This window comes from Necator americanus, chromosome II (assembly GCF_031761385.1).
Source record: "Necator americanus strain Aroian chromosome II, whole genome shotgun sequence".
Taxonomy (NCBI): domain Eukaryota; kingdom Metazoa; phylum Nematoda; class Chromadorea; order Rhabditida; family Ancylostomatidae; genus Necator; species Necator americanus.
The window spans coordinates 11508128-11531202 of record NC_087372.1 but is presented as its reverse complement, the minus strand read 5'-3'; the positions used below and the strand labels follow the sequence as shown (position 1 = coordinate 11531202).

Genomic DNA, 23075 nt, shown 5'->3' with positions numbered 1-23075 from the left:
TCGCATATACAACATTTATTCTCTGCACTATAGTAAATAATACTACTATGCAATCTTGTAAATTTCTGTTACTACTTCAGTTTAGATACCAAAAAAACTCCTTATTACCAGCACTACTCTTTTTAGAGAGAGAGATAGATAGATGGATAGAGAGAGAGAGAGAAGGCTTGGTAACAAAAAAAAAAAAACGAACGGGAGCTTAAAACACCTGAATTCCAAATGTGTATATGTTTTCTGACATTCTGGCTGAAAAAGTTCACTGGCTCTTCAGGCAGAATAGTGTCAATAATGAGTAGAAACGCCTCGTTTTGTTGCTTTCTTTCTTTTCAAATGAAATTCAAATAGATTATCTTTTGTTCGGTGGTTTTCTTGAGGTCATGCCTCTATCAACAACTTCTAATAATTGATAAAAATATAAGAATAAAAGCAAAAAAAGGGAAATCCTGGCAGTCACGGTGAAGACGGAAGCGAACCCAAATCGCAATAATTGAAACAAATGCGATAGCAACGTTCCCTAATCATGGATTTTTTTTTTACGTAACAGAAAGTTCTGATTTCAGTCTTTGTCAGTATCAAGTAATTCAAGCCATTTGACGTTCCTAACGTCCTCCAGTACAACTAACAAGAAACAAATCAATCATTACTGAAAAACTCGCGTCATGTGCGCCTATGCAAACACGGGACCCATACTGAGAGGAATTGTTCATTTTTGTATTGGTCACATGGGAGTCGTTCATCGAGCTCGTAACAGAGCTTTAGTGAGAAACGAGAACAAGACGAGAGAAAGTTAACGTTTTCTAGAAAGTGATACAGAAACAGAAACAAATAAACATTTTTTTGCATTTCAAGTCATTTCAGTCATTTATTTCACAAAGTGATGTGGCGGTTACAGAAATGCTACATATGTACATAAGTAAATAATTCATAAATAATTCAAAAACAATTAAGGTATTCAATTTAGTTTAATCTGGTACTCATTATAAGTATATAAGTATATACAAGATCTTGGGCTCTTTTTTAAATAATTGAGTAAGCAGTATTTCGAAGTACTCGGAAGACCATAAAGTTTTCGAAAAATTGCCAAAGCAAGTTGTTTTCAAGCGTTGGATTCCTTTACGATTGTTATACGATTTTTTAACGATTGTTTCTGAAAGATTTCTTCAAACTCCAATTCCTCTTCACCACATTCTCAAGTAACTGAAGCTGTAACCAAGAAAAAAGCATCTTCAGTTAGAGTTTCTAGGGAAAAATGAAAGAAGAGCAAGAATTTCGTATTCTTCGTCACCCAGCGCTCGACTGTCATAAACAGTGGCATATCGTTGGACATTTGCGAGCTAAGCACGCTTTTTTTTTCTTATTTACTGAAGCCTTTAATCATATTACAGTATCCTGACCAGCTTCAGCCTATCTTTGTATTTTCTTGGCTTATTCATGTCAGGAGCAGCATTTGCAAATGTGGTAACGTTGGCCCCTCTCATTTGAGAGAAACATTTTTCTTAATGATGCCAATGTGTTGACTCTAAGTACAGTTGCACTTTTTTTCATCCGGATCAAAACGACTTGAAACGGTAGGTAATTGCCTAAGCGAGTCCACCTTACTTAACGCGGTGGAGCCAACAGCTGCGATGGGACCCATGTGTGCTGCAATGGGACTGCAGAGATGTTACTCCTTGATAATGGCTCTCCCACTCTTCATGAGGATCAAGAATCTGGGTGAGAAGAAATTGGAAGTCTTGCTCACCTCTGTATTATTATGTTAGATGTTATTTCGTTTTCCCATAACATCATCTGAGTTTTTCAAGTGCGAATAGTTTTTGCCTGCTTTTTTGTGATGACTTGTTAGTTCAGTAGGAGACTTCGGTGCACTTTTGTTTTCGAATCTAGCCGTCACACCCGATTTCATGGCTATCACTTGTTGGGTCGATCCGTGCGCATCAATCAAAATCAATATTGAGTGGGAAAAAATGGGAAAGATCGGTTACGAATACGAATTTCACACTGGAACCACAATGTTTTCAGTTATACCGTTGCTATCGCTTGAAAGGTTTCCTGCTCAAAATATTACAAAGTTTTCTCAAGTGTATCTGTTTCTCACTAAATCGTTAAAAAGAAGTATACACACCTAATAAATATATTACTAAATCATTCCTTGCTTTGCTGTTCGCGTGACTTATCCCTGCTTATTCTCATTCTACTCTTTTCTCGTTACTGGATTTTCTATTGTTTATTTGTATTCATTCCTTGCCTCTTATTCTGGCCACGCCTTTGAGTGTAATAAATAAATGAATAAATAAATAAATTTCTGTTTTACACTCAGGAGCTGTATTAGTGAACAAACGGAAATCGGTGCTTTAAAGATATGTCAAGCTAGAGCAAATATATGCAGAAAGCAGAACAAAATTAGATAGAACAGTTTTGTGATGGAACCTGGGTGATCTGCGCTCAGAGTTTGTTTCTCTAGGAATCCGCAAGAAGAAAATCATGAGTATCAATCTCCGCAGGAGAGATATCGCTTTTCACGACAGTTCACTACAGAATGGGAAACCTTCTTCAGTAGATTAGTGGTCCCATTTCTAACTTTCACCTTCGCGGAGATACTTGTTGGATTGTTTATAATGTATTTTTTTTCTAATAGAAATGGTAGGAAGAACGTGTTTCCAGCGGAAAGGTGGTCTGATTTGTTTAAAAAACTCTCATCTTTGATCTCTTGTATCGAAAAACAACAAAGAGACCATGAGAATGCGAAGAATTAACGAACTGATGAATTTAGAAACAGAGACAGAGCTTAGATTTGATGTTGGGAGATGCGCGCTACAGCAATTACGGTGATGTCAAATGCAGTGACACTAATTGCCCCCATGCATTTCCGGTTCAAAGACTAAAAGACGGATTCCGACTTCACTTCTGTTCTTGCATAACAGTCAAAGAATATCTTATGTTTGTGTTTTTTTTCTTCAAATGCTTCGAAAAGTTCACGTTTTAGCCGCTTTTTGTGAGGAGATCCGGCTGTTATTCGAAAAGAAAACAATGGTTATAGAGAGGGGCTCCCTACAAGGACTCAACTATTAAACAGAAGCGGGGTCCATAAGGGAACTAGAAAGTGATTAAAACGGCGTGTACGTCTAAAATGAAATTGTGGGATGCAAAAAAAGTGGAATTATCCTATGTTAATCGCACAGGTGCAGAAAAAACAACGAGAAAAACGAAGAATGAGGTATCGTTGGAAGAAAAGATAAAGCGAAGCGGCCGAGGTGAACATTGTGCCGATCACCTTCGACTGGTTCGTCGACGAATCGTAACAACAACGAGGCGTTCTCTAGCGGGCCTAAAACCACGTTGTTCAAAGCGTGTTGCCAAACAAAGATGATCACGACGGGTGACAATGTTTTCAACTTATTGCACTTTCGTCTCCACCTGTCTGAAAGCGAAGCGTCTCCGAGTTGAATTGCAGAACGTTTTCAAACGTTCTTTTGACGATGCTCTTTTGCTGCTAATTAAATCACAAAGTTCAGTTGTGGAAATGTGAGAAGTTGGAAGAAATACAGTCGTATGTTAGAGAAGTACAAAATGGTGCAGTCGAACTTGACTGTCGGCGAATTCTCTTCCACTACAGATCAATCCAGTCTTGGAAGAATCAGATTTTATGAAAGTCACGCTGAAGTCTTTTCGTCCTTTCTCTCACTTTACAAAGACTGCGATCATACAATTTCTGTTTTCTTTCATCCTCTGCCCAACACGGATTTATTCTTCTGAGTTTGATGACAATTTCAAATCACAACCCAGTTCTTCTAAAACATGCAGCATCGATGTGCAACTGTGACCATACATACACATAGTATGTACGACCATTGTTGTACATCGAGGTCATACGTTGTAAGGAACGCATCAGACTATCTATTCCGCAAATCTTCGAATGATTGTACGTCCGTCTGATGGCAGAATTAACTTGTTGATATTAAAGATGATTAAATCATTGACAAAAGAAAAATATAATAAGAAATTGTTTTCTTTTAAGTCGGACGGAAAAACATCATTTTCCAGCACTCATACACTTGCATGGAAACGAAGACAGATGAATTTTAAAAGGGATTACGTTTGGATAAATAAACAAGAAGTATGTCCACGGCGAAACACTTTGGTGATCTACAAGCTAGGTACACTACCTCCAACAAATCCTTTGATATTTCCACAAAAATATTGTGAAAAAATACTAATATAAAATAATATGAAATAACAATATAAATAATTCTTTCTTTCACTCAGTAACTTCTTCAAGTAAAAATACATCACTGGTTTTTGCACTCTATTTCCCCTTACTATTTTTCGGATATCTTAGTCTCAATGTTCTTCTTCAAATTGTTTACCTTTGTTTAGATCTGTTAGAAACACAAAAAAAATCCTTTTGGGAAAAGTAGCAGTTTAAAGAAACGAACCAGGTTCACTTCTCTTGTTTTGATATTATCGGCAGAGAAGTAGTGAAGTTGAATATGGCGAATATTGTAGAATTGGATATCACAACGTGATTGCGATGATGTCACTCAAGCTATAGGAGGACGTCTTATCGTTGTTCACATGTCTGCATTCACTTTTAATTCCTCGCGATTCTACCGTTAGCAAATGAAAATCAAAAGAAGTGTTGTCAGCTCCCGTTTAGTGTGAGATTGGTACTAATTGAGTGAACGAGTGAACGGAGCTTTTGACTTGTATATTAGGAACAGCTAATAAATCTTCTTCTCAGAAGTGTGTCGGAGAATCGCGAAGACCTGACGTCATGGATCTACAGTTCTGCATCCTCGCTTGAGTGTCGTGCACATGCCACCGGATAGAAATCTCTTTGACATACGCTGAGTGGGCGGAATGTAGAAATTTGTGGTAGAAGGGTCCGCCAATCCTTATTATCTTTAGACGACTAATTATCAGTAACTATCCGAGAGACCCAGAGAAGTTAAGACGAAAGACTAACCGGACCGATGAACACGTACATAGTTGGATCAGAGCTGTTGCAACATTAAGAGGGGGAAAAATAGTAGGAGAGAAGTAGGGGAAAGAAAGGAGAAAACTGTTGAGATAATGGCAGCACATACTGATTGTGAAGTTGTGCATATATCATGGATTGCATGTACAAATAAGGATGTGAGCCTGTTTATCGCTTTCCAAGACAAAATTTAGCAGTAAACTTTTACATCACTAGCCATGAGATCCAGTCATCTCATACCCCTGTCAAGAAATGTTATTGAAATTTTTGTTCTATTTTTTATTTTATTTTTTTTAATTTCTGTTATTGAAATTCTCTTTTAAATGCAACATACTAGAATGTTGAGGGTGTTAGAATCTCTCCATGAATAGCTAGGTTCAGAGGTATAATTAGTAAGTATGAGCGCAACTCCCATTAATTATTTGCAAAAACGGCGTGGGAAACAGCCGTGTCGCACCGAGTCCCACAACGGGCCCTAGTAACGGCCCATGTCCGCGAGAGCACTCAAACGAGCCGCGACCGCTATCGATGATCAACCAATGATTGCTCTCTGCCTCGCAGACGAGGCGGATGTTCCTGCTTTCGGAGACATGACTTGTTGTTAGGTGCCTCGTAGTGGGTCTCTGTGCAACAAGATATTTCCTACGCAGTTTTTCTGGATAACTAAGGGGAACTGAGATTGCAGTTATACTTATATTATTATATTGAATTACAACTCATCCCCACAAATCCCATCTGTTCGTCGAGGCATCCCAACCCCCTAATTTTATGGTACGCTGCGTCAAAAGAAATTGCGAGTATACGTCTGCCATACTTGCTCAGGTTTCATTACATGTTTCTTTTCGATCTACTTTAGACTTCAGAATGTACACGAGATAAAGAAGAACAGAGGAGTAATAATAACAAGGGTCTGATGCGGAAATCTTTGGGTCATGGACAATGAGTGTTCCTGACGAACAAGAACAGCGGATTAAAGGCATCACCCCACGAATCTGGAGTGGTACGGATTTCAGGTGGGATATGCCTATACGGAGTCGTAGATTATGGAGAGAAGGGTGATTCCGTACATGTCTTCCTAATTGCCGTAAAAAACGGCCCGGAAGATACGGCTTCGGGCGCTCCGGCGCGCTATCTTGTACAGGGAGTTCGACTGGAGCGCGCCAGCCTTGTGCGACGTCGCATCTTCCGGGCCGTATTTTTACGGCAACTAGGAAGAAATGGACGGAATCATACCCCTCTCCATAATCTACTATCCCGGATAAAATTACTCCACCTCAAATACGCACCACCACAGATTCGTGGGATGATGCCTTTAAGGTAAAATTAGATTTCAAGTCAATACTTGAAACGTGAACGAAACGATGAGTTTTCGGACTGTTGACATTACTCAGTACTTTGTCACGGATTTCGTGAAACGGTGAGAGGAAGACAGCACTGCCTTCGTCCTGGTCACTCCAATCTGAGACTTCTGCCTCAAACTGGAACTCATCTTCACAGGGTTGCAGTAGCTGATATCCACAAGTTCCAACATAAAATGATTGTCAACTATGGTTAAAGGATTTTCCCCTAACATTCCATTCCATTCTCTTCTTTCGATTTTGAATTCAATTTCATTCATCGCGAAGAAAAGTTGAATTTTTCTGCTTGCATATTGTCTTAAAAGGAATGATCATTCGTCTGGTCTTTAAAATAATAGCAGTCTACGCGGTTAATTTTCCTACTAGAATGTCATATAAACTGGTCTCCGATGTCTGCTTGTCCGCCGAACGGCGAAGACTGACTGATGCTGTGCGTCTGAGAGATAATTGTCGGTAAATTGGCCGCACTCGGAGCGCATCCCAAGTGGGATGGAGCAGATACAGTATCGTCGTGTCTTACAGGGAGCGCAAACCGGCATTTTTTTTCCAACCACTCCTATCAAAGCCGGCATATTACGAGATTGACGATGTTGGGATCTCTCACGGACAATACAGAGTTCGAACTTCAGATTATGAGTGCGAAGTAGTAACTCAATTTTTCCTGACCGTCCTGAAATACGACGCGTGAAACTGGTCGCGGACGTTTGCGAGGGTTTCACGTTTAAGGTTCCCGAAAGTTTCTCGCACCGTTTCTATGGAAAATTAGGGAGTGAACAAGCTCATGTTCATGACTTACAACCCCGAACTCTATATTGTTCACGAGAGATTCCAAAATCGTGAATTTCGCGCTATGCTGTGTTTAAGTGACCTATTGCATGATGGTGATATAATAGACAACAACTGGTGTGTCTTGACCGTTCAAGAGAATTCCCGACACGTTATTTTAATGAAAGATTAATTATTTCAGTGAAAGACAGAAAGATTTCTTCAGTGCCCATTTGACCCTCCTGCTGGATCTACGACTGATAGCGAACCTAAATATTTGCGTTGAGGATTGAGTAGTAAATAGTAGTCACCACAGCATATCTATGATTCAGTCCATATTTGTTGAATAGTTTCTTTCATTCTGTCCATTTTCCTTTTGTTCACTGAGTTTCGCTTCACTTGCTTTTTTAATCTTCCTTGGTTGCTAATGTGGAACTCCCTTGTGGTATATTATATAGAATAAATTATGTCATAATCCTCCAACATATGTGTTCTAGCCACGTTAGAAGTGTTTCAAATGGGGTTCGTAACCAAAACATGTCACGACCTCTGTCAAACCAGTTTTCGCTTCTCCTTTCCTAGCTATCTTAGTCATATAAGACTTCAACGCGCTGTTTTGTGAATCGACAGAAAGGACCGACTCACATCTGCTTGGTTTTCAGAATTTTCGATGGGGACAAAATTTCATTGGCACTAGTTCAGAAGATGTGCTTCCCCTTAAAGGCATCACCCCACGAATCTGAGGTGGTACGGATTTCAGGTGGAGTATTCGTATACAGGATAGTAGATTATGGAGATGGGTGTGATTCCGCCCATTTCTTCCTAATTCCGGTAAAAAACGGCCCGGAAGATGCGGCGCCGCACAGGGCTGGCGCGCTCCAATCGAACTCCTTGTACAAGATAGCGCGCCGGAGCGCCCGAAGCCGTATCTTTCGGGCCGTTCTCTACGGCAATTAGGTAGAAATGAACGGAATCACCCTCCTCCGCCTAATCTACGACCCCGTACACGAATACTCCACCGGAAATTCGTACCACTCCAGATTCGTGCTGTGATGCCTTTAACTACAGTATCTTAATCATTGCAGAAATAAAAACACCTGTACACTTTTGAGTTCTCAGGATGTCGATGTCGTGGTTGTTGATGGGATGGATGTAAGACTCCTCAAACATTACTGTCAGGCTCTTATTCTAAGTCGAAGACAGCTATCGGCACCAGTTTCAATCGTGTATGGATACATGGGTGGTGCTACACTAGGTATAAGCTTATGATGATCGATAGATGATCAGGAAACTCAGGATTTTTCGGCGATGTTGTAACGATCTCTATAATGATGCTGAAAAGATTTCATGGATTATAGCTTTAGTATAACAACAACAGAGAAGGAACGCGCAGAGGTAATATTTGAGTCAGTCGCAGCTGTTTTTCATTCGAGCACAACATTGCTCCGATTATAAAGGATAAAGTGTCTGGAGTTAACCAATCCGTTTGGGGTGCGCGAACGCGTTCACTTCAATTCAGAATCCTTTTGAGTTTACGAAGGCTTGCCTATCCTATACAATAAGTTGCGAGACGAGACAATGTCCCATATCGGTGTTTTATCCTACCAGACAAGCCTGGTCCCAATTTATCAACTCCGAAATGTGAATAGGCTTGGTTGGCACTAAGTCGGTTCCGGACCATTGATAAATCGTGCAAACACTGCCGAACCTCTTACCGACAGAGCTAAAGTCCTATTTGCAATATTTTGACGAAATCCGACATTAGATCCAGATGTGTCTCCGAGTTCGTGGACTCGCCACTTTTCATATTCAAAGAATTGAAAGAAAAGGACAAAAATATCGAAAAGAGCCACCTTACTGGTAACCTTGAAAATTTTGGACGACTTCTATCCACGAACACTACGAAGCCCCAGCAAGCAGTAGAAGCAATATCGAACAAAGAGAAGGAGAGATGGTGATAAGAAGAACGGTTCCTTTACATTTTGATAGCGAGAGGGAGTAAATCATTCTATGCTGTGGTCTCTTGTCTTTTTTGGTTGCAACAACAAGTAACTTCATAGTGCAATTCAGAAAGCATTGCATTATTAGCCATTGCAATTGTAATTGTAACTATGTATTGTAATTATGCCACTATTTGCGTTTTCTTGTTATGCCAACAAGATTTTGGTGAGACTTTATTATTGGTGTGACGTCTCCACAACCTCGCCTTTATTAAAGGCCTGAAAATGGTTTAAAGGCATCACCCCACGAATCTGAGGTGGTGCAGATTTCAGGTGGAGTATTCGTATAAGGGATGGGAGACTATGGAGAGGGGGGTGATTCCGTCCATTTCTTCCTAGTTGCCGTAAAAAACGGCCCGGAAGATGCGACGCTGCACAAGGCTGGCGCGCTCCAGTCGAACTCCCTGTAGAAAATAGTGCGCCAGAACGCCTGAAGCCGTACCTTCCGGGCCGTTTTTTACGGCAATTAGGAAGAAATGGACGGAATCACCCTTCCCCCCCCCCTCTCCATAGTCTCCCATCCCGAATACGAATACTATACCTGAAATCCTACCACCTCAGATTCGTGGAGTGATGCCTTTAATGTCTTCGATGCTATGCATGTCCCATCAAACTCCTCTTCTCTTAGCCAAGTCTCGATATCGTTCTATGCATAAATGCAACAGTAGGAGCCGGTGCTCCGATCCTCTTCACTTTTGGACGGTTGAGGAAGAGACCCTCGTCGCTTGATCTGCACCAAGTGGTCTAGACCCCCTTCACCTGAGGAGGGTCCGTCTCCTCCCTGTCGCACTTATGGTCTATGTATCACCTTGATCACCTTGACTCCCGTTGATCTTCGAACTGGTCGAGCGGGCGCCAGTAATTCTTCCATTTGTCCCGATCGCGTGCCAGAGTAGCCCAGTGGTTCCTCCTTTTAGGGTTTTGATTTTGGAGTTCTTGCGTAGTATACATAGAACCTCCTTTCCACGCGAAAGGAGGAAAGGAGGTTCTATGTATACTACGCAGGAACCCCAAAACCAAAAAACGCCGATCATTCTCACCGAATAGCGGGACTAGTGAACCATCGTGTTTAGATTGTAACCCAAGACAAATGAGATCCACGCACTGCCCAGTAACCCTTAAGTACTTATGTCTGGGTAGTGTCAAGGAACTGCGTGTGAGACAATCTTACAGCTAAGAGAGTGTTGCGGACGGCATAAGGTCATTAGCAATTGATAAGCTCTTATTTTTGTTTTCCATGGATGGATTCCTGACGGAAACCCAAAATGTTTCCAATTCCTTCCTAGCAGATATTTCTTTCTAGTGGGCTAGTACACTTTATTTCAATCTCATTTCCATCTGGTTGCAAACAGGGTGTAGCGCAGTCGGTAAGAAGTTTGGCTGTGGCTGCACGATCGATCGATGTTCCTAAAACGCATGTTTGATTGGAAGGTTTAGTAAAGTTAAGGCAGTAGTATTTCCTGCTCTATCTTCCTTTCTTCTTAGCACCACTAGCCAACATGTCATAGGCGCTCTAAAACTAGCGGTTAGGTTTTAGGGTACCGTCTGACCAGCTACCTACTTCCAATAACGATCTGTCGATTGATGAACTATCACCTCCTAAAATGTTTTTCTGCTTTTCAAATTGGAAAGTCATTTTCTATTTGAAAAGCAGAAACGTATTTTCAGAAGTGATGGTCATCGAGCAACCCAACAGTGTTCAGCATCTTTTCGCCAGAAGTCGGACTCCATAACAATACATTCACAAATACAACTAACTGGAACACAAAATTCGAATTGAACGTAACGGTGGACCGAAGCATTACCCAAAAAGCGCTGAAAATCGTGTATTTGCGGAGAGCGCTCCAGCAACATCACTGCCTGCTCGAGTCAGGCTCGTCGCGATGCGTCCGCGTGCGGTATCCCCAGATGACGGTCCATATCCCAGCACTTCTTGTGCTGACGTATACTTATGACGAACTCTTAGAGTTAACTCTTTGAGTCATTGTGAAATACAGAGCTAACAAGAGATGTTTTTCGTTGGAAGACTTATTGTTTTGATCACATTCCTTCTATATTTTGGTTGTGGAGGTTTGTTTGCTGCCGTTTTTTTTTTAATAGTTTTACATTATATATTTAATTTATGTTTGGTTAGATTTTGGTCTAGGTATGAGCATTGCGTTAAATTTCCTTCCAATTTTCGTAAGTATTGATTTAGCCTGCGCTGACGATCGTGTCCTACTGCGAGACGTTAATACAATTACTTTACGAGACGGACAATATACAACTGGTACGTAGCAGTTCAGTTATGTTTGTTTTCCACTCGTTCCTCCTGAGAAGAGATTTTTTTTGGTTCTACACATCTCGCTTATGTTTCTATAGTTAACGCCCTAACTCTGTCTTTAGGACGTCGGTCAGCACCTGTTCCCCAGTTGAAATGTGTTGGAGGGGAAGCAAAAGGACAATTCAAGCCCCGCGCTGTCCAATGCGTAAAACAAGGTTTTGACGGAATTGATTACCAGTGGAAGTGCACTGCTGATATGCCTTATGAGTTCGAATTTGGAAAGGTTAGCTTTCGTTTCAATTTTCCTAGTTTTCATCTCCATTCAAGTAGCTTTCTCTTTTCTGTTTAATGCTTTGCTGGACATTTTATGTTGATATCTATGTAGGTGACTGTCACTTGTGAAGGCTACAGTTATCCCGAGGACCCTTATATTCTGAAAGGAAGTTGTGGAGTAAGTCAAACATGCCGCTCTTTACTTTTCCATTTCAACTCTCTGGTTTTTAGCTAGAATACGACTTAGAATATGCTAACACTGCTTATGCGAAAAAGGATGTGGGTAGGAGTCGAACTAAATCACATTGGTGGTCCTGGTGAGTTCTTCTTTTATTTCTGTGTTTTTTTTTTTACTTTTATTTTCTACTTTTTACGTTTTTCTTTTACGCTTTTACTTGCAGGTTTACCCAAGAAAACATCGCTAACGCTATTGTCGCGCTCTTCATTCTTTACGTCTTATATTCCATGTTTTTTGCTAATACCGCACGTCAAACTCCTCGCACTGGTCCTCGATACGGGTACCTTTTATACTTTTGTTTTTCTGTGCCATTTCATTGAACTAGCATGAATTCGATCACTTATGTCATACAATAACTACCTTTTAATTATACATTTTTATCATTTGACTTGAAATAACACGTTTTCATGTGTTTTTGCCTTTTCTTCTTTGACATGACTTTTTTCTTTATGATATGTAATCTAAAGCTGTTAGGAGAAAAAAAAGCAAGATTAGGCTTCCAGAACTCCTCACACTCTCTTCCTCCAACTACATTTCCGTGATTACTTCGTTTTGGAATCATTAGCTCAGAAGGAGAAGTAACATTTTAATTTTGCGAATGTTATTCAATATCGACATTGCTTTGTGAGATGGCTAACAATTAACTCTACGAAGTTGAACGATTGAAATTTTTTAAACAGTGATGTAACGCATATGAAATTACGAAGATCATTTTCGAAATTACTTCCTACTCGTTTTTCCTGTGTAGTATTCAATAATCTCAAATATAGCAAGATGGTGTCGGGGGCTGTATCTGGCGGAACTTTTCACTTCATCTCTTTTTTGAACTAAATATCGTTTACGGGAATGATGAAATCAAAGAACTATGGAAAGCTACCAAATGTAAGCAATGACTAGTTTACGCATAGATAATATAGAATTATTAATTATATTTGTTCTTACCCTTTCTGTAGGACAAGAATTCTTGTTCATTCCTTTTGTTCTGTTTTTCGTAAAAACGCAGTCCAACTTAAAAATTCTATAGATATTCTTAGTTATTCTTTTAATTTGAAGACTTTTTTTGCTTTACGTTTCTGCCTTGGCGTACTACAGTCTTCGCAAATCAGTAGAATTAGAATAAATAGCAAGTACAAATCTCTCTAAACTGATTACAAGCTTAGAAGTAGTTGTCAAGGTGGGGTCGGTGTACCAATCATGAACTGTGCTTACGAATCTAAAACAAACCTTCACAACATGTATTACATACATTTTGTTTTCATGTAGGCACGTCATGTGAATAAGTCAAGAAGCGCAAATGCTGTAAGCTAGCGCATCGAATCTAGTGTGTATTTATCTGCGCTAATTTAACGAAATTAGAGTACCTTTGTCGTTTGTGAACGTGTGAACGTGTTTGTCATTTCGTGAACGTGTGATCCAATGGGAGAAACTCCCAATCTATATGAATTTATGGCTTTATCTTGGATGCTACTCTAAAGAATAAAATAGTGTCTCATACTTTACAATCTGAAACTTCTATACTTAATTTGTTAAGTCCACATTAACATCTTTCTCAATATTTAGTCATAATGTCATCTCTCATTCTACGAATTATTTCAGTTGGTTCGGAGGCGGTTTTGATGGAGGACCAGGATATCCGGGCGGACATCCCCCTCCAAGCGCCCCTCCCCCACCACCTAGTTACGACGATACAATGGGTTATAAGAGTGGGTATCACTCTAGCGCATCTTCTAGTGGAAGTGGGCCTGGATTTTGGACCGGTGCAGGTCTAGGAGCGCTAGGTGGCTATCTTTTCGGGAGAAACAGGTATTTTTCGGGCAAGTTCGTTGATTTTATCCATTTTATTGTTTTTTTTCCGCAAAAGTGGGCCCTCTTACGGATTTACACAACCGAGGGTGAACGAACGTTTTATGAGAGATACGGGTTTCGATGACTCGCACGTGGATCAGCCCAGCACATCGGAGGTCCGAGAAAGTACAGGTTAGTGTTTTCATCGGAACTCAAAGTATTAGTCATAAAGCGTGTAGCCTAGCCACGGTGTATTCCCAGGCAAGGTTCCATTTCTAGCAAATTTACGTCGTGTTTTTACTTGATTCTGCCAAAAAACCAACTATACCTAGTTTTAAACAAATGCAGAATTAGTACACATAGTCAGGATTGGGGATTATTTTATTTTTTGTTTAATGGAAGTATAACCGTTGATTGTTTATGTTAAACATGTGCGAGATTTTCGCCGCTCACTCTCATAATCATTCCTCTAGGGAGGATTCATATGTTCCTGTTGATCTAGCATTTCTTGTTTCTTTTTCTTTTGTTTTTTTTTACATATGTTTGTTTTCTTTTTCTAAAATCTTGGTAGATTCTCAATGTTTTTTTTTCATTTCCATTTTCGTTCTGGATAATCGAATTAAATGCGCTTATTATACAACTTTCAGGCTACGGTGGTACAAGACGAAGGTAAAAGTGTGATGTCTTAAAGCTGTCCCGCACATGTTCGTTGCTATTGATTTTTTCACAACATTTTTCCTTCCGAGATCCCTTTTCCTCCTGTTTAAGCTTGATTCAAACTTATTGTTTTTCTGCCAGTCTGCGTTGTAAATAATTGCATGGTTAAATCATTTACGTGTGTATTAAAAAGGAAGCTCATTTGCTAAAGTGTTGATGGTGGGTTTGGGCAGCCATGAGGTACTGGATTCAATGATGAGACGACCGCAAACAGTATATTGGGCTGAGTAATAAGTCGTTAACGTTTTTTTTTTTACTTTCAATGTCAAAAATGCACATAGAAATAAAAACTATGTCTAAACCAATTGTATATAATTCGATAAAGAACTCTATCCCTTCTTTTTCTTTTTTTTTTTTTTTTTTTGCTTGATAGGGCCGCTGAAGGTTCTTGTGAGATCTGTATTTTGTACGGAAGACATATATTGAGATGTGAATGATTTAGAAAATAAGGCAAAGGACTGGAAATAATATGAACAAAGTGCAGAATTTTTTTTTTAAATCTAATTGGAACTGCCGAAAAACTTTTGAATTCTGGCGCGCTCCAATCGAACTCCTTGTGGAAAATAGTGCGCGGAAACGCTCGAAGCCGTATCTTCTGGCCCGTTTTCTACGGCAATTAGGAAGAATCACCCTCCTCCCCATAATCTACGACCCCGTATACGAATACTTCACCACTCCAGATTCGTGGGGTGATGCCTTTAAGCAGCTGTTTTTATGCGTGTCCCCGCATTCTGAAGACGGAATGTTACCAATATGAGGATAACGTACAGGGAAAGAGATAGGCAGAGGAGTCATATATGTGTAGTGACAATGGATATGGAACGGTTCACAGAGTCTTTGCCAAATCCACATGAATTGTGCGATACTGCTGCACAACCAGTTACACGCAACTGAACTCGTTCCAACACTGTTTACCGCTCTCCGCCGCACCAACCCAACCCCACAACGCGTCTCGTTTCCACGCCATTTTATAGCTTTCTTGTGCCGACTCACCAATCCGACGCCCTGGCGCCTACCCCACCTCGCTTCATCGACTTCTGGCGCCGACGCACCCAATCAACACCACAAACCCCAGACACAGGAACACAAAAACACGCCACAGCGAATAGCTCGAAAATGATCAATTTCTGCTTACCTTTCATAACCGAGGACTTGAGTAGGGCGATAAGGGCCAGTATTCTTAAGTGCGGTCTGGAAGACCAAGTGAGAGTTGCAGAAGTCTCACACTTCCCACAAATCTCAAAGAGCAGATAATTCGAAACAGAATATCCGATCGCATCTGCCTGACTCCAAGCAGTGTAATATGCTCGTTTGGTAAGGCAGGCGACTAGGTGTTTGGTGTAGTTTATTTGATTTCGTGAAAAAAAAAACATGCGGCGAACAGTATATTGGCAAAGCAGGGCGACCTCTTTGTGTTCGTATTAAAGAACATCTAGATGAGATGAAATATTCAAACGCAGTGACCCCTCTCATTGGAGCTCAACGCAGACAACCCCAAGAAAATGCTTCTCTCTGCCTAAGTGCCACGATCCTATCGCTCGAACCCGGAATTGTGGTTTGCTGAACTTAGGAGGCGTTTTGGATAAAGGATAAAAGTTCAAATATGACAAGTTATTGCTTTATTTTTACTAGTGAAAGGTGATCTTCAATCTTATTAGCAATATATGGGTTGTTCTTCGTAAATATGTCACGATTTCTATGAGGTTTTGTCATGTTGCTGTTTGATAATTTCTGCATCTAATGTATGGGGGAACTTAGAATGCAAATTGGTGCGTGGCTTAGTCGAGGAGTGTCGACATCTCCTTGGGTATATTCATTGGATACGTAGTGTATCTGTTAAAAATGATTGGGAAGAGGTTTGGAAAGTTTCTTTAAACTACAAACAAGGGCTTATGCTTGCAACTGTGAGTATGGATCATATCGACAGCTAAGTATATCGATATCGTTCCTGTTGAATCTTGTGTTTGATTTATGTGCGATTTTCAATTATCGTCCTATTTCCTATATGTCATGTTTTTTTCTCAAAGGATAATTTTATTCACTTGCTTCGTGATTAAAAAAGACGTAGAAAACTTCGTTGTAGTAGTTTCTTAATGAAACGTTCTCCTTATTGTATTTTCTCCTGCAAAATGACAAACTTTTGAATAGAAAATTAGTGTCGATATCGAAAAGACTTTGGAATCAACTTTTCGAAGGCATAGTCTAAATGTTCGATTAGAAATAATCGAAGCGGCGTCAATAAATTGGACCGCGATCGGTTGAGATACACGACTTAGAAAACTGGCCCTTCCGTCCTGTATATTTAATTTTTTATTCGATAAAAAGCTACAGAAGGAGTTAAAAATGTGACTTCTTCAAGGTTTGAGGGCAGAAACGAGTGAAATTTCTACACGCTTCAGCTATTGTTGATATCTTCCTTGTTGTTTATTTTGAGAGAAGAAAACGCCTCTCATAAACAACGAGAAACAATCAGCGGCAATGTTGAGAAGTTGTCCAATAGTGCCATTCCGTTCTACGTCATCTGGGCGGCAATCTTCATTTGATTTCGACTTTCACATAAATTCCGTTGCTTGTTTAGTCCTATGAAATGTCGTGCTGCTCCCAATTTAGCTACATTACGACACCGTCAGACTTAATGAGGGAGAGCGAATTGTAGCTATTTCATCATAGAATCTTGAGGTCGTGAGAATGTTGAGATATACATTTTCTTCCGCGAGTTTTCCGATGTGTTCGTGATTATCACTCTTAATCTTTCCTCTCTACCCCTATCACATCAGCAGCAGTACAACAATAGCAATTTCTTCAAGAATACACCACGTCCGCGATTGAGAAAAAGACTGCGATTTTTTTTGCGTTCGTGAGTTTTCGGTTTTTATGACTAGAATTTCCAAATTTTCATGATTTTCAAACGCTTTTTTTCGTAACGCATTGTAAAACTCACTAATCCGCCCCGTAAAATTGCTTTCTGGAAACTGCTTCTCATTAGCTCATTTAATTGATACACGTTAGTAGACGTAGTAGACTAAGCAATTTAATACCTTTTTTAGAAGGTGTACATTACATTAGTATTAGGTTTCTCAGTAACAGCATCAGCATTCGGTTCTGGTATCTAAAAAGATTCGCCGATTGCTCTTATTATTTCTAGATTATTTGTTTATTTAATTCAATTTACACATCCAGAGCTATACCAAAAATGGAAAGCCAGAAGTGGCTGTTGTTTTGACTATGCTGTCTTGGCCGGGGATCACATAGCTTTTACATATCCTTTCACGACTTGAAATCACAACGGCAATCTCACGTGAACCGTTACTTCCGTAATTTTGAGACTAACTTATTTTCCATTTTTTCTCCGTGTCCAATATTTCATTTAAGAAGATTCGAAGGTAGACCCATTATTTCGGAGACGTTTTCTACTGGTCTTGCATTCAATTGAAAATGTCGATGTTGATAAACGTCAAAGCATTGAATGCGAAGTTTTCGCTGAGGTTTTTGTAACGAGAGAGCACATTCTTGTCTGTTCTAATGTAGACCTTCTTTGAATTCATGGTTTCATTTTTATTGAATTCATTTTGAATTTGAGTAAAAGGGCTAAAGAAACTTATTTGAGGCAGCCTCATACCGTTTCATTCCTCAAGGATCCTTCTATCGTGGTTTTCTATCGAAAACCCTGCTGTAAACGTAAAAATATGGACTGTGGGGGTTTGCCAATTGTGAAACAACAACCGTGGATCGCTTTTTGAAATATGAATTGTAATTTTTAATTGGCCTTGGCTGGATGTGTAGAAGGTATAGGCACACATAAAAATACACAAGTGTTTAATATATTTAAGCTTAGAATGCACGCAATGACTTAACAAACACAACGTAATGACTAGGATTTGATTTTGGCTTATTTCCTGCAAATAAAGTGCAGAAGATGCCAGATGAATGAGTCAATGTTGTGCTTCAGACAATTCAAGATGAATTCGTTCTACTTACTCAAATGAGAGCAACCTCTGGTAGTTGGATATTTCTGTTTGATGAAACGTCGGCCTTGTCCTTCAGAATTTTGCTGAATAATCCAGCGAGTTGTTATTCTGACTGCAAAGGGTCATGCTTCACCAATATGAAGGGATTACTTCGGTTGGCCAGAATACCTTTTGCTTTTTTTGGAAAACTAAAGTATTTCCGAATATGTACGTACAACTTTTTTTCAGAAGTTGTGGAGAGAATTGTGTCTATCAGGTGGTTGGAAGCTGTCATCTCGCTGAAAGAGTTTTCACCGGAAAAGACATTTTATACATCTTCTGACTCTTGTCTGCGTGCTGACATCAATGACTTCTGTAGCTTACAGATTGAACGTTTTATTAGTAATTTTTCGATATAAAAGGTTAGATTATTAAAAGATTATTAAATTCTTAGATTATTAATTATTAAAAGATTATTAAAAGGATCAAGAGGGTTTTCTTTCCATCAATTGCTTTTGCCTGTTTGCCTTGCGAACGATATCTTTGTTCTTCGTGATGAAACAATAGACATTGGAACGAAGACATCTGTTTAAAGGTTTTTAAGGAGTTTTTGAGAGGTATATCATTTCCTTGAACAGTTCGACGAATCACCGATAGAATTGTGGCTATGTATTTTGCACCATTTGTAGGACGATGACTATCGAGTGCGAAGGTTTGCTGGCTGATTAGTAGTAATAGTAGGCGTAATAAAATGAGTCTAGACATCGATAAAAAAGAAAAACAACGCAAGTTACAAGAATATCAGGTTACAAGGGTTACAAGGACGGAAGAATACTATTGAGAAGTAATCATAATGTCGTTATTAAACATAACGACATTATGATTACTTCATTACTCTTTCGCCGCTAACACTATTTTTAAGATAATCTATACACAAGAGGGAGGCGGTATTCCCGACAAACTTCTATGACCTTTGAAGTTCTATCCAAATTTGTTGTACGCGGCTTCGAGGCACGTTCAGCACACGCTCACAGTCCACTGAGGACCAGGTGGTAGTCCACGTTTGGGTCTTTCTTGATGTGCTAGCCACCTTAGGACAAGGAGTCCTCGAGTATGCAACCGTTCTATACGACTTCTTTTTTTTCGTTGCCAATAGCAGACGTTCTTTTCCATCGTGTGGCTAAGTAGTATTTTTGCACGAAGAAGATGGTGAACGAAACTACTACAAAAGGATGGTGCTATCGCGACGTCAAGTAGACATCACATTCGGTTGGTGAGTATGTGGTCGATCTCCGTGCGAGTTCTGTACGTCTACCAACGATGATCTTTCTTCATGAGAAGAGAACTTCCATGAAAGAGGCGGCCAGTGGACAAGGGTCTGTTCTCATTCCGGTTCCCCACTCCATATCTTCCGATCTTGTAGTCCTCTCCGTTACCCTTTCCAAATTTTGCGTTGAAGTCACCGACAACAAATTTGTAGAAGCACTCTTCGTTGCGGATCACTTTCTCCAGCTCCTCATCAGTTTTTATTCATCAGTTGCTGATGTTGGCGAGTAGCAGTTCATGAAACTAATGGGTTTTCTGCGCGGAGGGCGGAGACGAAGAATGGCCAAACGAGGTGATATCATCTCGAGAATTGACAAGATGGACGACAAATAGGTGCACAACAAAACCAACACCACCTACATTTTGCGACAGAACCCTCACTCCACGATTAACGAGTGTACCATCATTCATCTGTCGTACGTCGCTCCTTCTCCTCTTGGCCTCTTGCAGAGCAACCACGTTTGATGTGATACTCTCTGCAGTTTTGAGAAGTGCATGCAGGTCAGCGTCTGTGGACACTGTTCTCGCGTTTTAAGTACACAGTCTGGGACAGTCTCCATTACGAGTTGCGCGTATGTCGCCTTGGTCCAGAATCAAAGACGTTCTGAGCAACCTGAGATTTGATCGCCTCTCACAGGTCCCCATACCGTCTGACGTCTGAGACGACATAGCCCAGTGTGCAGTTTAATGAGGCAGTGAATATGCTGGCCCCAAACGCAACTTTCCCAAAGCTTAGCTTTCACCACAGGTCGCCGTCCAACCTATATGGTTCATGAAACCACCATGGGAGATTTTGTAATGATGGTGAGTTTTAGCAGTGGTTTGCTCTTAACTAGAACTCTGATTTCGAGAAGTCGAGATGCCGGACTCTGCTCAGCTTGGTAGACACCGTCGGAGGATGAACCTCCGTTGTGCATCGCTGTTCGACGCCCAGAGTCAGCCCCACCCCACTATGAGACGGTAAACCGTTGTGGAGGCACTTTAAATCGGTCGTGAGAAATTACACTTAGTATGCAAGATAGTTCTATCTTCAAAGCAAGATAAACTTTTCATCCTAATGTTTGATGAATTGGTACTAAAGTTGTGTGAGAGGTTAAAAACGACTTGATGCGCCGGCAACCTTTACTAATTACATAGACGTGAGTCACATTTATTAATCAGACCTTCACCTTCGTTTTTTGCGTGGGAAGTGTTAGAGAATTTGGAAGAGAAATACAAACATCGCCGTCTTTAACAGCCTAAATATATGAAAGTTCCAATGATTTTTGGAAACATATCGGGAATTCTGTTATAGCTCATAATAATGCAGAACTAAAATGCACAACACACTACATTACATCTGTTCTTTTTGTGCAATACATCCATAGAACTGCAAAGCGGCTAAAGAGACCCCAAGAATAATTGAAGCGTTTAGTTTTAAACGAAGTTCCTTGGAAATTCCACTTCTTCGTACTCAGAGTTTCTTGAACACATCCACATTTCTGATGATCGCTGTAGCTGCATTACTCAGCTGCAGATATAAAAAGATATAAAAACAGTAGGCGTGGTGTGCCGTGGATGGTACAGGTACTCACCTTACTTTCAAGTCTGTTTAAGGTTAGGCTTCATTGATAATAGCACCAAACTTGTTCCTGGACCAATTTTTTTGGTTTCAAGATGTTTGTTTACTCAAGTCAAATGGTTATTCTTAATTTGACTTTCCAAACAGTGCAGTAATCAAGTTATCCTTAAATAGTTATGACAGTAACAGGAGTGCAAAAGTACTGCAAAACAATATGGTTATATGGTTTGCTTGAAACTACTTTGAATTTATTCATATTTCTTTCGGAATTATAGCTCACATGTAGGAAATATCACTCGCTTTCGATCCAAGTACCATCGATTCGGCGCGACTGGTCTGTTCACGGGCGAGACTTTTTAATAAGGCTCCCATGAATATCTGTTTTGGTTTAGCTGGGCACCTCTAATAACTATGGATGCATATATTCACGCACTATGTAGGTTTATTTACGCACTGAGGAGTGAATATGTTGTATCACCACCTTAGAAATGTGGTATTTTATACTTTTTCCTTTGCTTTCGAAATCTCGTTGGCGAACATTTTTCTTTTCCCAAATAAACTCTCCACCATTTTCAAGAATTCTCGATTTCTTTGGTGGATTTTCAATGCCTTTCTTCCGAAATTCTTTTTTTCCTTACGGTAAGTACTCGTCCTCTGTCGTTCTGGTTTCTAGGTTAGGTAGTTTTGGGATTCTTGGATCCACCGCTAGCGTTGACTTATGCTTATTGTCCGATCCCCATACACAATACTAGCATTCTTCGCACTTTTCGTTAGATGGCTGCTTTGGTCAAATTAATGTGGTAAGATATGCTGAAATTGCACCTTTTTGACTTACAACTTAGCGAAAATAGCTCCTGAAATTGACCTGGACCTTTCAAAACTTTTTGTAAGACTAAGAACGAGGGAAATTTGCTTGCTGTTGCGGGCATTGGGTCCTCTTTATCTTAGGTTTTAATACACGCCACTGAAAAAAACCTATTATTTATGGGATGTTCCTATACTGTGATGCTTGGCAGCTTCAAATCGCTGTTGTATTTTTGTGTCTTCCTCTACTCTTCTGTATCCTGCACTTTTACGTGGCTTCATTGATTCTCTTATGATATAAAGTGTAGGCGATCATTTTAGCGCATAATTCGTCAAGGATTCCGAATTATATCTGTTCACACCACAACGAGTGCGACTGCTATCTGATTGCACCGGTCCAGTTTTGTACTAAATAGTTTGAGTATGGATTTTAGGCATAACTTACACTGTTAAATTACCAAAGGTACCTAAAGTATTGTTTTAAAAAAGCTGACTGTACATCACAGAAGTCCGCGGCCGGGTAGATCAAGTCCGTAAGCAAAGAAAGCATAGAATTTTTGGCAATAATTCCGTTTCGTCACCCTGAGCGGAACAATTGTATCTATAACATATCTGAGGATACTTAGGCGAAGCATCAATTGGAAAGCAATCGGATCAGACGATAATATTTATCGCTTCGCCCCATAACTCAATTAAAGTACAAACTCAGACCACCAATTCTTTGGACTGGATAGATGAAATGGTGTTAATCGCACTCAGAACAAGTTTGTGAGGACGCGGTCCGAGTTATTCTGTTGTCGAACACGTAAGCTATCACCAATTTTTCCCTTAGCCGAACTTCAACTTCATTACTTAAAATCTAGCGTTGCTATCCAGAAGATGTATAAAGATCTTTTTCGATACGTATAGATGTTAAAAATCAAATGTTGATATAACATGAATTTAACATTAACGAAATTTCTATGAAACGAAGCAGATATCTTCTTCACTAATTTGCTCAAAGGTGCTTAATTTACTCATTCTCGTCTTCGTACGTGTGTTACTATTGATAAAGTGCTCTCAA

General features: G+C 39.9%; 1 protein-coding gene across 1 annotated transcript; it reads left to right on the top strand.

The window, feature by feature from the left end:
- Nucleotides 1-11107: 11107 nt before the first annotated feature.
- RB195_017545 (uncharacterized protein) lies at nt 11108-14330 on the top strand (the record flags this gene model as incomplete). The annotated part of the gene is made up of 9 exons (XM_064184587.1): nt 11108-11168; nt 11296-11367; nt 11484-11644; nt 11747-11812; nt 11866-11951; nt 12036-12152; nt 13469-13675; nt 13734-13849; nt 14305-14330. The coding sequence occupies 9 exons, from the start codon at nt 11108-11110 to the stop codon at nt 14328-14330; spliced, it is 912 nt and encodes a 303-aa protein (XP_064040468.1).
- Nucleotides 14331-23075: the final 8745 nt, after the last annotated feature.